Here is a 14,886-nt window from a genome sequence, read left to right as displayed (position 1 = left end):
GGGAGGGGAAACTTGGGTGGGGGTCTACTTGGATCGCTGTCTCATCTTTCGACGCTTCCTCTTTAACCTCCTCATACGCTTCTTCTTCCACTGCCAACAAAAAAAAAACACCATCATCAATGACCTATAAATAAATAGAGAGATTTACATCAACCAGACCCCTATACTATAGATTTTAAAAGCAACCTGTAACGAAGCCTATATACACATAGATCGTTCCAATCAAGATTTACATTTCACATGGGATGTTCAATAGGAAATAGAATCAATATTTCCCAAGCAATCCAAATGGTGGTGAGTCAAAACCGAATACAGATATACCCAAACATCCATCTCTATTGTTCTAATATCAACAAAACACACACAACCCTTAAGATCTTCTTGTCCGACTTTTACATATGTAACTCCACCATAAATGAATTGCTTACTTAGATCATCTAATGGGTGGAATCTATATTAACGCTAATGAGATCGACGAATACAAAGAAGAACAACAAAACAAATGAACCGACGAAGGGAGAAGGAGATGTAATTACCTTGGCCCTCATTGTTGTTGAGTGTCTTAGTTTCTGCTCCTAGTTTCAGATTCGTCGCCGATTTCTCTACAACGAAGAGAGAAATGATTTTTTTCGCAAGGGAGCCATCTAGGGTTTTTATAGCTAGGGTTTTACACTTTACTAATGGGCTTTATAATTGGGCCTATCTGATATAATTTCAGTCAAACTTATGGGCCGACGTTAATTAAAAGAAGACAGGCAGACGAGACAAGTCATAGAGTTACGAAGAAGTTGAAACACTTTTTTTTTTATAAGTCAAAAAACTTTTTTGAGCTTCACAAATCTCACAATAACAAACAATTTAGTAGTAAGTTCTTCTTCATTCCTCATGGATTCTCGCCGGAGTTTCACCGGTGGTGTAAGTTCGATTGAGGAGAAGCAAGTCCTAGAAAAATTAATGAGGTAACAAAAGCTTTCCTGCAAACTCTGCCTCCATCTCTTTTTTCGATATAATATTTTGGTAGATATTGTGAATATTTTGTGTACATCTTGTAAGTAAAAAGATAAGCTCTAACAGTGAATATGATTACATTAAAAATTCTCCTTCATACATACATACATACATGGATCTGTATTTTCTTCATGGTTTTGTTCTATTTTGCCTTTTGAATTCGTCTTAGTTTACTCAACTGGTTGACGCAACGCAACTTCTACAAGATCAAGGATGAGATTGTTCATACAATAAGATCATCTCCTTCCGCTTCTCTTTTAAAGGTGTTCTCTCTCTCTCTGTGTTTCTCTTTGTTGATAAAATATATATTTTCGAGACTTCTGCCATGTGAATTCAGCTTGTGTCTTCTGTCATGATCCGCTGGAAACAAGAAATCACTTATTTTTTCAGTGCCCCTATTCCCATCAAATCTGGACACAGCTCACCTCCGGATTCCTTGGGAGACAGTCAACTTCTGTTTGGGATCAACTTCAACTACTCATCTCAGGATCCTCCCTTGCCAGCCACTCTCTGCTTTTTCTGAGATATTCTTTTCAGACAACCATTCACTCAATATGGAGAGAGCGTAATAACCGTAGACACGGTGAAGACCCAATCTCTGCCCTTCGCCTGCACCGGTTAATCGACAAAACCATTAGAAACAAACTTCTGCTACTCCTCCGCTCCGGAAACAGGAAATATGCCGACATCCTTGTGCTGTAGTTCTCCAGTTGAACTTAGAACTGGCTGTTCGAAACTCAAAAACTTCTTTGTTCATTAAACTTATAACCATGTTGTAAGAAATAGTTTTATTGGTGAATAAAATTTTACATTCATTCAGAAAAAAAAATATATATATATATATATATATATATATATATCTTCGAGACTTCTTTCTAAATATATATCTATATTATGTATATATGTTGTTGCAGTCTCTAGCGTCATGCGTTTTCGATATGGCAATGGTGGAAAACTCCCAAGTGTTATTCGCTCGTTTGTGCGTTGAGCTTTTTCACGAGCTTCCTCCTCTACCATCAGATGAATCTCACGGCCAGATTACAACTTTTGAGAGACTGTTTTTGCGCAAATGCAAAACCGAGCTTGAAAACTCATCCCCCATAACTGATGAACAACTACCATTGGTTTATGTCCATGAATCAAACTATTATAGATTCATCAAAACCGTTAGGGTTCTGGCTGAGGTTTTCAAGAATACCAAGATCACTGAAACCACACGGAAAAACATTATTCAGGTTTTGCCTTGCCACTCTTTTGGAAATGCTAATTTAATTCATAGCGTTTTTGATTAATTGTATAGTTATGTATTGTAGGTGCTGATGAATCCCATCTTGCCACTTGAGAGGAACACCGATGCTATTCATTTGTTTCTCTACTCCATTGGCAAACTAGCTGACTTCCAGTTTTCTAATGAAAATTCAAATTTCAATCAGCTAGTTCAAAGTTTTCGGGTAACATCACAATCCAAAGACTTTGAATATATGTAAATCTTCAAATAAACAATCCTTTGGTATGGGTAGGCATCTCTAACGGCATCTTGATTCACAGGCTGTAGAGTTGGAGAGCAATTACAATGATGAAGTCAAGCTTAGGAAAGAGGCTGAAGTTGCATTTGCTAGGAAAAAGGAAGAAGTGGAGATGATGGAACGTTTACTTGAGTCTTACAAGGAAGAACAAGGTAAACTGCAACTTGAAGCGCAAGCCTTGGAGCACAAGCTTGACGCAGAGTTGCAGCTTAGGAGACAAACAGAAACCTTGCTTGTCAGAGAACAGGAGAGGATTAACAAGGTAAAGGTTCAGCTGGAAACTCTTGTAAATGAACGTGATGGTATGCGTTTGAAGGCTGAGGAGTTCGAGAGCAAGTACAAGGGAGAGATGATTCTCAGGATAGAATCAGAGACTACGCTGGAGGAAGAAATGAAAGAGATGGAAGGACTGAAGCTACAGCTTGAAACCTATAAAACAGAGGAAGAGAACCAAACTTCACAGGTCAGAGCTTGGCAGGACAAGTACGATCAAGGGTCGACTCTTAGGAAAGAAACAGAGGTTGCACTTTCTAATGAAAAGCTAAAGCTTGAGACAGTCAACGAACTATTCGAAACCATCAACTTAGAAGCAGTTGCTATACGAGAAGAGAAGGACAATTCTATCAAAAGAGCACAAGAGCTAATGGCAAAACGTCAACCTCCACCATCATTTTACTGCCCTATCACACAAGCAAGCCCAACTTTTTACAAGAAGATGATAACTTGCTTAACACTCAATCTCGTAATGTTTATATTTGTCGCAGGAGGTCATGAAAGATCCCCACTTGGCTGCTGATGGATTCACATACGAAGTAGAAGCAATTCAAAAATGGCTTAGTACAGGCCACCGGACGTCGCTCATGACAAATCTCATACTTGAACATCTCAATCTTGTCCCTAACCGTGCTCTTCGCACTGCGATTGAGGAGTTGAATTAGTCTTCCTGCTTTTCTAAACTGGTTTACTTTAGAAGTTACAAGATAGTGATTATAATGGCCTCACAACTCTATTTATGAGCCTCGCTTGATAATTTTGTGATGCAATGTTTTTGAACCTCTTTGAATCGGAAACTCAAACTCATTAGTCAAGTGAAGTAGTTGATGTTTTTTTTTTCTTTTTTTTTGGCGGGACTAAATAGATATAAGTTTCGAGATAATATTTTGTAGATTTATTTAACATATAGTTAGTAGGTTTATACACTATTTGGGTATACATCTTGTAACTTAATACTATAAATCAGCTATTCTGGATTCGTTTTGGGAGTTCTATATAGATAAGCTCTACATTAATTGTAATCTGACTACATAACACAACCATTCTTTCCTCATATTGATGATATCAGGGACTGTTACGTAAATACTAAATAATATCTTTATGTTGTAAACTAGAGAAATGGAAGGAGGTTTTCTATTGTCTTATTATTTATAACTTGATCGAATGTTACATATATATAGTAAAGGCAAAGCCTTAGTACAAAACCGACTAGGAATAGGAAATAGGTAATGGGCCTTCGGCCATGGGCCGTACACACCAAGACATGTAATGGGCCGGTTATGGAAGTCAACTCCAAGTGTTTTACAACACTCCCCCTTGGATGATATAACCGTGCAAGTGCTAGGAAGGATCTCTGTAATGCGCTTGGGGGTGCTGCCTCATTAACACCTTACTAGGAAAACCCATTGGGACAAAACCATAGTGAAGGAAAAAGAGTACAACACACATTACTCCCCCTGTTCCAAGCATCCCTAGAAATCCTTAAGTCTCCGCATTCCAATCTGGTGCGCGAGCTTCTTGAATGTTGATGTCGGTAGTGACTTGGTGAAGAGATCGGTTGAATTGTCGCAAGATGGAACTTGCACCACTTGAACTTCTCCGGCCTTTTGTAATTCATGTGTGAAGAAGAACTTGGGTAGAATATGCTTTGTCCGATCTCCCTTGATGTATCCTTCCTTGAGCTATGCGATGCAGGCCGTATTGTCTTCATAGATAATAGTTGCTTCCTTATCATCGGCCATTCCACAATCTGATCGGATGTGTTGAGTCATCGACCTCAACCACACACACTCTCGGCTGGCTTCATGCATCGCTAGGATTTTGGCATGATTAGAAGAAGTGGCCGCAATGGTTTGTTTCATCGAACGCCATGAAATAGTTGTACCACCGTGTGTAAATACATAGCCGGTTTGAGACCTAGCATTATGCGGACCCGATAGATAACCTGCATCAGCAATACCAACTAAACCTTCTTTGTTATAATTAGTATAATATAAACCCAAATCTAATGTTCCTTGTAGGTAACGTAATACATGCTTAATACCGTCCCAGTGCCTTTGGGTTGGACAAGAGCTAAATCTAGCAAGGACGTTCACGACAAAACATATGTCTGGTCTAGTGTGGCTAGCCAAGAACATTAATGCTCCTATAGCACTAAGGTATGACACTTCCGGACCGAGAACTTCTTCATCGGCCTTCTTTGGACCAAATGGATATTTATCCAAATCAAGGCTCCTCACAACCATCGGGCTAGTCAATGGGTGAGCTTGGTCCATATTAAACCTCTTGAGTACCTTTTCAGTATATGCCATTTAATGCACAAGGATTCCATTATTTACGTACTCAAAATGCAATCTCAAACAGAATTTAGTCTTGCCTAGGTCTTTCATTTCAAATTCTTTCTTTAGATATTCGATTGATTGGACGATTTCCCCAGAGGTTCCTAGGATATTCAAATCATCCACATATACTGCTATTATTACAAACCCTTTGTTTGCAAACTTCTTTATAAAAATACATGGACTGATGGGATCATTCTTATAGCCCTCTTTGGTTAGGTACTCACTTAATCTATTGTACCACATTCTCCCACTTTGTTTTAGTCCATAAAGGGATTTGTTTAGCCTTATGCAGTATTGTTCTCGAGAACCGCTCTTATCTTTGAGCTCAATACCCTCTGGTAATCTCATATAAATTTCATTATCCAATGGACCATATAGATATGCGGTTACAACATCCATTAACCGCAAATCGATTTTTTCTCTTATAGCCAGACTTAGCAAATATCTAAAAGTCGTTGCATCCATCACAGGGGAGTATGTCTCCTCATAATCTATTCCTGGACTTTGAGAGAATCCTTGTGTTACAAGCCGTGCCTTATATCTCACGATTTCATTATTCTCATTTCTCTTTCTTACAAAGACTCATTTATGTCCTACTGGCTTTATATCAAATGGTGTCCTTAAGATCGGACCAAACACATTCCTCTTCTTTAAAGAGTTTAACTCCACGTCAATGGCTTCTTTCTATTTTAACCATTCTTTACTTTGAGTGCACTCTAAAATGGACGTTGGTTCATGATCCTCATTTATCTCAAGTGCTACCTTGTATGCAAATATTTCTTCGATGTCGACATCTTTTCTGTTCCATTGTATTCTAGACATGATATAATTTATTGAGATCTCATTATTATCAATACCTACAGGATCTTAAGGTTCAGAGTCCCAAACCTCATTTTGTGCCTTAGGATTTGCCGCGGCCATGTCTATAATTTCCTTAACCTCGGTTTGATTTGCACCTTTCTTAGATTTCCGAGGGTTCTTATCTTTGGAACCTAATGGTCTACCTCGTTTCAAACAGGTCTTAGACTCTGTAGCAACTTGCTTATTGTGTTCCTTCTGAACATCAATACGTACTGGTGCATTACAAGCTGGTATGTACGATTTAGTTACTCTCTTTGGGTCAGCAAAAAAATCTGGCAATTGTATAGCTATCTTTTGCAAATGTATAATCTTTTGGACTTCTGCATCACAGGCTAGAGTCCGAGGATCTTGCCAATTCAAGGATGTTTGATTCCATGTTATTTCTTTAACCAGCTTGTTATTCTCTCCACCCAACATAGGAAATTCGGATTCAGCAAACAGACAATCCGCGTATCTGGCCTTAAATAAATCACCCGTATTTGGCTCAAGATACTTAATAATGGTGGGAGAATCATATCCAACATATATTCCCATCCTCCTCTGAGGTCCCATCTTATTTCTCTGTGGTGGAGCAATTGGTACATAAACGGCACACCCGAATGTTCTTAGATGGGATATGTCTGGCTCATGACCCGTTAATAATTGGGATGGTGAATACTTATGTTCACTAGATGGCCTGATGCGTACTAATTCAGCTGCATGTAATACTGTGTGTCCCCAAGCCGACACAGGAAGCTTCAACCTCATAAGCAATGGTCGAACAATCAATTGAATACGTTTAATGAAGGATTCAGCTAATCCATTTTGTGTATGGACATGTGCCACATGATGTTCCACACTCACCCCCATGGACATACAATATTCATTAAACGCTTGGGATGTAAATTCACCAGCATTGTCTAGACGTATAGTCTTAAGTGGAAAATCTGGAAAGTGGGCTCGAAGATGTATAATATGGGCCAGCAATCTAGCAAATGCAAGGTTTCTAGTTGACAATAAGCAAACATGCGACAATCTGGTTGATGCATCTATCATGACCATAAAATATCTAAACGTCCCACAAGGTGGGTGTATTGGTCCACATATATCTCCTTGTATCCTTTCCAGAAAATTTAAAGTCTCTTTAACGATTTTCACTGGTGACGGCTATAATAAGTTTCTCTTGTGCACATGCTACACACGTGAGATGTTTAGGGATAACTTTTCCCTCTTTAAGAGTGTGCCCATTTGAATTCATTATAAGCTTACGCATCATGTTAGTACCCGGATGGCCAAGCCGGTCATGCCATAAAGTGAATTGTTCATTGAACATCTTGTTCATTGCCAAATTAGCTTCTATCATATTAATCTTAGCATGGTAGAGACCAGTGGCTATTGCGGGTATAGACTCTAGGACTTTCTTATGTCCTTGGTGATTTCAGTAATATATAGGAACTCTTGGTTTCCTTCACCCTTAGTTTCAACATGTAGACCATTCAAATGAATGTCTTAAAAGCTCAATAAGCTTCTCTTAGAGCTGGGTGAATATAGGGCATCACTTATCTCAAGATGTGTGCCATTAGGTAATAAAATGTGAGATTGGCCGTAGCCTTCTATCAAGCTCGTATACCCGCAATTGTACTAATATTGGCATTTTTCATTATGAGATTAACAAAATATCTCTTATTTTTCAAAATCGTGTGGCTTGATCCACTATCAACCAAAAGTACATTCTTGTCCTCAGCCATTTCTAATAATGGAAAAGAATTTATGTTTTAAAACATAGACAAATATAACGAAGGAAAATAATTCAATTTAAACCAAAAATAATTATCCAAAGCAATAATCCAATCAAATACAAAGCATAAAAGATAAAATCAAATCAAGACCACATTTGAGTTTAATTATCCTCTCTTAAACAATCAGATGTTTCATAATCTAATAGGTCATCATTCTCATGGTCAAAATCCCCTTTACCATCGAGATGAACCAAGTTAGCTTTTAGATCCTTTTTCAAATTCTCTTAATAGAGATCAACAAGGTGCTTAGGAGTTCTGCATGTTTTGACCCAATGGTTCTCCATAACACATCTATGGCAAGTGGACTTGGTCTTATGTTGCGGTTTAAATACACCGTGGCCTCTTCCCCAACCACGGCCGAAACCGCATCGGTTTCCACAGCCTTGTCCTTGGTAACTACCATGACCAGGACCACCACGTCCACTTCTCCCACGACCACGGCCAAACTTGTCCTTATGGACATAGTTAGACTCTTTAGTCTCTTTTGGCTCTTTGGGATTTTTCTTTGCCACATCAACCTTGTATGCTTCCGGTAATGGAGCTGTACCCGGAGGTCTCAAAGCATTGTTCATCATCAATAGCTCATTGTTCTGCTCAGCGAGCAACAAACAAGAGATAAGGCTTGCAAACATCTTAAACCCCTTTTCACGGTACTGTTGTTGAAGCAGTACGTTATTGGAGTGAACGGTAGAGAATGTCTTCTCTAGCAAGTCCTCCTCAGTCACCTTGGTACCACATAACTTTAGGATTGAGACTATCTTAAATAGCTCTGAGTTATACTCATCCACGGATTTGAAGTCCTGGATCCTTAAGTTTTTCCAATCGAATTGAGCCTTTGGTAGGAGCACCGTCTTTTGGTGTCCGTATCTGTTTTTCAACGCTGTCCAAAGGTCAAGAGGATCTTCTATAGTGAGGTACTGGTTTTTTTAGACTCTCAGCAAGGTGATGGTGAATATGCATTATTGCCTTGTACTTGTTCTTTTCAGAAAAGTCATTACCATCCTCTATGCACTCGCAAAGATCCTTCGACTTCAGATTGATCTTTGTGTCTAATGCCCATTGCAAGTAATTATCTCCAGAAACATTAAGGGCAGCATAGGAGAGGTTGTTGAGCTTTGCCATCTACAAAACAGAACTTGCAACCGTTTATTAGCATGCGGTATTTAAGACCGAACCATGCAACAATTTAGGACATACGGTATTTGAGACCGAACCATGCAACAAATTTAGGACATGCGGTATTTGAGACTGAACCATGTCAATCACTTAAGGCCATGCGGTATTTGAGACCGAACCATGCCATGCTTATTTATACTCAAATTTTCGTGGTTTATGTCTTGTTTTTATCTCTTAATTCTGTGGATCAATATGCATGAAATAACAATCCTAGACAACAATTTTAATCTAGCATGCAATAATTTCGTTTTACTAAATTTTTCCTTTTCTCAAATTTCCTTTTTCTAGATTAAAGCTTTAGGAAATATTTTCTTGGATTTTAGGATAATTTCTAGAATTAATTTAGGGGTTATCCTAATTTTATTTTCTCATGCAAACATACTATAATTCCGATTTTAATTTCTTAGTTTTAGGGTTTGAATTTTAAAACAAACAATCTTAATCGGATTTAATCCTTAGAACAATCATCTTAATATTTCTCTATGATTTTCGGTTTTAGGTTTCTAGTTCTAAGGTTCTCATGCAACAAGTAAACAATAAACAACCAGATTTTAAACATATCATGATCAGTTCAATTGCAATCAATCTAAGCAATCCTAAACCTCAATCAACCGAATTTTAAAATTTTAGGATTTTAGGGTTTTAGGAAAACAAAGCTTAGGGATTGTTTGTTGGTTGTTAACTTGTAGATTTTAGGGTTCCAATAAGGTTGAAGTTTAGATTCGGTACATGTGTTCTTATAAGGATTGATCGTTTACCTTAACACCTTTTGGGGTTGACTGGATATGAACCGGGAGCTAAAGACCTTGGTTTTACTCTTCTCTCGATCACGAACCTCGGCCTGAATAGCAGGAAGAACCGATCACGAACTCGAACTGCTGCTCTGAACAGAACTCACCCCAGACTAAGTCGGACCACGAACTCGGACTGGTTGCAGACGAGAATCTGGTCACGAATGGTAGCCATCGATGAACTTGGACGAACTCGGACGGATCATGAACAGGAACTGATCGCCGAGCTTGGACGAACAAGGGTTTTGAGCGGCGGCGGTTTTTAGGGTTTTTCTCGGTTGGAGTTTTAGGGCAAACTCGTGCTGATAACGTGTTGTAAACTAGAGAAATCAAAGGAGGTTTTCTCTTGTTTTATTATTCATAACATGATCGAATGTTACATATATATAGTAAAGGCAAAGCCTTAGTACAAAACCGACTAGGAATAGGAAATAGGTAATGGGCCTTCAGCCATGGGCCGTACACACCAAGACATGTAATGGGCCGGTTATGGAAATCCACTCCAAATTTTACAACACTTTGTCATATATCATAAGTATTATGTCAATCTTCTATTTATTTTACGAACAATTCTTGGGTTCACTCCTAAGGTGAACTTCACTTATTTTAGCCAATGATAATCTGACATGTCATAATACATTTAAGAACCTATTCATTCACCTCCTTATAAAATAAGGAAACAAAATTTGTATATAGCATTTCATTATAAAATTAAAAACTTAAACAACTTATTTATAAACTCAAACCGATATAGAATTTCATTATAATTGTAAAATCTAAACCCTAACCATCTCATTTGTAAACCCAAACCAACATATAATTTCATTCTAATTGTAAAATCTAAACTCTAACCATCTCATTTGTAAACCCAAACCGACATATAATTTGTTCTAGTTGTAAAATCTAAACCCTAACTATCTCATTTGTAAACCTAAACCGACATATAATTTCATTTTAATTGTAAATTCTAAAACCTAACCACTTCATTTGTAAATCCAAACCGACATATAATTTCGTTTTAATTGTAAAATCTAGACCCTAACCACTTCATTTGTAAACTCAAACCGACGTATAATTTTGTTTGAATTGTAAAATCTAAACCAAGCCAATATTTAACTTTCTTTAAAAAAATATACAGAATTTTTTTCCTTAATCTGTTTTGCTTTTTAATTTAATTTTGATTTTTTTTTTAAACAATATAATGTATAGAAGATTTTGATTGGTTGAAAAGGAAGAAGCGAATAAAAAAGTTCACCCTAGGAGTGAACGAAGTATTTTTCTAATTCTCGCGTTGTATCTAGGGTTTGTGTATGACATGTATATATACCTTAATTAGAACCTATCAATGAGAACGGCGCTAGAACAGTCTCTTGCTTCTTTGTCAATTGATTTTGCATCTTGAACCTACTCAACTGGTTGACGCAACGCAACGCAACTCTGACAAGAGCAAGGATGAGATTGTTCATGCAATAATAAGATCGATCTCCCTCTGCTAATTTTCTTTTAAAGGTTCTCTGTGGCTTTTTGTTTGTAGGCATACATCTATATATCTATAGATATCTATATGAGCCATTTTCTAATTGTTTTGATCACTAATATGTATGTTGTAGTCTTGCGTTTTGGATATGGCGACATTGGAAAACTCGTGTGTATTATTTGCTCGTCTATGTGTAGAGCTTTTTGACGAGATTCCCCCTCTTCCACCTGACGGCGAGATAACAATTTTTGAGAGACAGTTTTTGCGCAGATGCCAAATAGAGCTTGAAAACTCATCCCCCAAAACAGAACAATTCCCACTTGTTTATGTTGATGAGTCAACTTATTGGAGATTCATCAAGACCGTTAGGGTTTTGGCTGAAACTTTCAAGAATACGAAGATCATTGAAAGAACACGGAAAAACATAACTAAGGTTTCCCTTGCCTTTGCCAATTTTTGTCACTCTTTGAAACTGCTAATTTTGTAGGGTTTTTGATTAAGAGCATATATACTAGTGTTAATTGTAATTTTGCAGGTGCTTATGAATCCCATCTTTCCACCAGAGAGGAACACTGATGCTATGAATTTGTTTCTCTGCTCCATTAAAAAACTAGCTGACTTAGAGTTTTCAAATGAAAATCTGAATCAGCTAATTCAAAGTTTTCAGGTAACACAGCCACCATCTTAATTATAAGACATGAGATATTTCAACGTAATCGTGTCTCTAAAAGGCAGCTTGATTTACAGGCTGTAGAGTTGGAGAGCAATTACAAGGAAGAAGTCAAGCTTAGGAAAGAGGCAGAAGTTGCATTTGCTAGGAAAAAGGAAGAAGTGGAGATGATGGAACGTTTACTTGAGTCTTACAAGGTAAACTGCAACTTGAAGCGCAAGCCTTGGAGCACAAGCTTGACGCAGAGTTGCAGCTTAGGAGAGGAAGAGAAATCGCTGCAAACGTAGAACGTGATTACATGACTTGGGACAATGGGGATTTCCTGCACATCTACAATGAGCAAGTGGAGCTTAGAAAAGAAGCAGAAGATGCACTTGCTATAAAAAAGGAAGAAGTAGAGGTGATGGAAGGGCTACTTGAGTCTTACAAGGAAGAACAAGGTAAATATCAATCACAAGTTCAAGAAGCCTTGGAGCAAAAGCATGAAGCAGAGTTGAAGCAGCTTCGGACAGAAACTCAACTAAGCAAAGAGTTGGAGGGAATAAAGCAACTGCATGAAACATGTATAATAGAACAAGACAACCTGAAATCACAGGTCTTAACTTGGCGAGACATGTACGACCAAGAGTCAACTGTTAGGAAATATACAGAGGATGCTCTTTCTAAAGAAAAACAAGAGCTCGAGACTGTCAAAGGACTACTTGAAGCGTCCAGGCAAGAAGCAGATGCGATGCGACAAGAGAGGGATAATGCTCTCAAAACAGCACAAGAGTTAATGACAGAGCGCCAACCTCTATCATCATTTGTCTGTCCTATCACACAGGTAAGACCACAACTCCGCAAGAAGATTACTTGCGTAACACTCAGATCCCATTTTTTTTTTTTTCTTTTTGTGGTAAAAATCAGATCCCATAGATGTTTAATAGAGAGTAATATAAGTTAATGTGGTTTATATTTGTCGCAGGATGTCATGAAAGATCCGCACGTTGCTGCCGATGGATTCACATACGAAGCAGAATCTATCAAGAAATGGCTTAGCACATGTCACAAGACGTCGCCGATGACAAATCTCCAACTTGCTCATGTCAACCTTATCCCTAACCGTACTCTCCGGTCTGCGATTCAGGAGTTGGTTTGATTCTTCTTTTGTTTTTCGAACCGGTTTACTCTAACTTGATATTGGGCCTATAACTCAATACGTATTTTAAAACTCTTTGATAACCGTACGTGGCTAGATCGGGACCTTGCTTTTATAAATAAAATATCCGAAAATAGAAACAAAGCCAATTTTTCTCAGAACGGTAAAGAAGACAAGTGTGCTTTTTGTACACACCTAAAACGCCATGAAAAGCCAAACATACGAAAGACCAAGATATATAAAAGAAATTGATATGTTCCCACTTTTTTCGGTAGCAATGAAAATAAAAATCACGTGACAATCGGACAAATGTGACGCAACACACAACACTTTGATGAGAGACTGTCTGATATTTCAACAAGTAATGGAATGGTTTCTTCAGACTTCAGTTTTCGAAATAATTACACCTATAGCAATGAGAGCCAACGACTTCTTGCTTGCCCCGTTTTAAACTCCATCTTGAGATGAAACAAGGCATGCTTAAAAAGCCAAAACCCTAATCACTGACCTAAGCCTATATAGGTCTCCTAATATTTTAACTTTCTAACACTAATAATTGTTCGTAATTAAAAACTGAATGTCTTTTTCTATTACATCTCATGAAATTCGAAAACGAGAGCTTGGAGAGAGAGAAGAATAATAAATGAGAGAGAGAGAGAGAGAGAGAGAGACAAAAGTGTGAGAGGAACAAGAACAAGAAAGTACGTAGATGTACACAGAGGGAGATAAGAAGAGGACAAGACAATGGCCTGCAGATTTTTTTTACACATCGGTCAATAAATTAACTTCCAATATACTTATATATTTAGGCTCTATCATTGCAACTTGTTACCCCAAAACGTTAAAGATACACGCATTTTTATACACTATTTATATTCACACCTCAGTACGTACAAGACAAAATATTTCTTCTTTGTTTTTTTCAAAAAAAAATTGTTTCTTTGTTTCCCGTTCTTATTTACCACCTGTTTCTATTATAAACTTTAAAATTATTACTATTCAATCTTACATCTGGTTCTTTGTAACAAACATCTTAGAGCATCTTTACTCGAGTAACCCCCTAATCGTTCCTCAAAAAATAAAAATAAATTAACTTTTTTACAAATTATTATTATTTATTTATCTTTTAAATCTGCTCCACTAAACAGATGACACCTGTTTTGTTTGTTGAGAGTATCGGTTCTCAGATTACTCTGCCAAGGAACGTTTCTGTTTTTTATCCTCTTCTCTCTCTTCTTTTTATTATTTTTTAATAAGAGTATCGATAAAAGAACTGCCAGTAATGATGGTCTAAGAACCCAGCTCTACCTGTCCTTTCTTCTCTGTCTATGTTCCGTAGCACAAATATGTCATTTTCCAAAAAGCTTATATCATTTACTAACAAATTTTACATGATATGGAAAAACTATCTAAAATGCAATTAAGAAAAATATAGTTTTGATCTTGTTTATAAAGATATTAGGTAAAGTATAATAAAATATTTGATAACCTGTGAAGTCTAGCCAAAAACAAATGAATGGATATAGGGGAAACTCAGCATGAGCGCCATGTATAATTTATAGTAAACCCTAAAGTTATAAGGGTTTATATTTTTTAATGTCTTTTGTCGTTTCTTTTTTGTAAAAGAAAACAATAAAGATCAAGAAAGGATGATTATAAGTGTTAATTATATAAGTAGCTTATGTCTTTGGTATTTTAGTTTAAGCGCCGTTTGATGGACTAAAATAATGTAGAGAAACGATTCTTTTGTAACTAATTTTTTTCTTCTTTGTCGGCCTTTCACTAGTTAAGCCATTTGTCGTGACACTGTTTATATTAGTAGTAAGAAAAAAAAAAAAAAAAAAAA

At 37.2% G+C, this 14,886-nt stretch overlaps 1 protein-coding gene and 1 pseudogene across 1 annotated transcript; both read left to right on the top strand.

Annotated features, from left to right (window-relative positions):
- On the top strand, window positions 1,953–3,472 carry LOC104779390 (putative U-box domain-containing protein 58). Its single transcript, XM_019241170.1, has 4 exons — window positions 1,953–2,243; window positions 2,322–2,459; window positions 2,557–3,225; window positions 3,299–3,472. Exons 1-4 carry the CDS (start codon window positions 1,953–1,955, stop codon window positions 3,470–3,472), a joined length of 1,272 nt encoding a protein of 423 aa, XP_019096715.1.
- LOC104779389 lies at window positions 11,378–13,040 on the top strand (annotated as a pseudogene).

The sequence above is a fragment of the Camelina sativa genome, chromosome 3 (genome assembly GCF_000633955.1).
Source record: "Camelina sativa cultivar DH55 chromosome 3, Cs, whole genome shotgun sequence".
Classification (NCBI taxonomy): domain Eukaryota; kingdom Viridiplantae; phylum Streptophyta; class Magnoliopsida; order Brassicales; family Brassicaceae; genus Camelina; species Camelina sativa.
This window is presented reverse-complemented; position numbering and strand designations above follow the sequence as displayed.

What these genes read in the sequence shown, in the direction of transcription:
- LOC104779390 (XM_019241170.1), top strand. Translation starts at nt 1,953, where the DNA reads ATGGTGGAAAACTCCCAAGTGTTATTCGCTCGTTTGTGCGTTGAGCTT. An exon ending in CACGGAAAAACATTATTCAG is followed by an intron (nt 2,244 to 2,321) that starts GTTTTGCCTTGC and finishes TATGTATTGTAG; the next exon opens with GTGCTGATGAATCCCATCTT. An exon ending in AGCTAGTTCAAAGTTTTCGG is followed by an intron (nt 2,460 to 2,556) that starts GTAACATCACAA and finishes CTTGATTCACAG; the next exon opens with GCTGTAGAGTTGGAGAGCAA.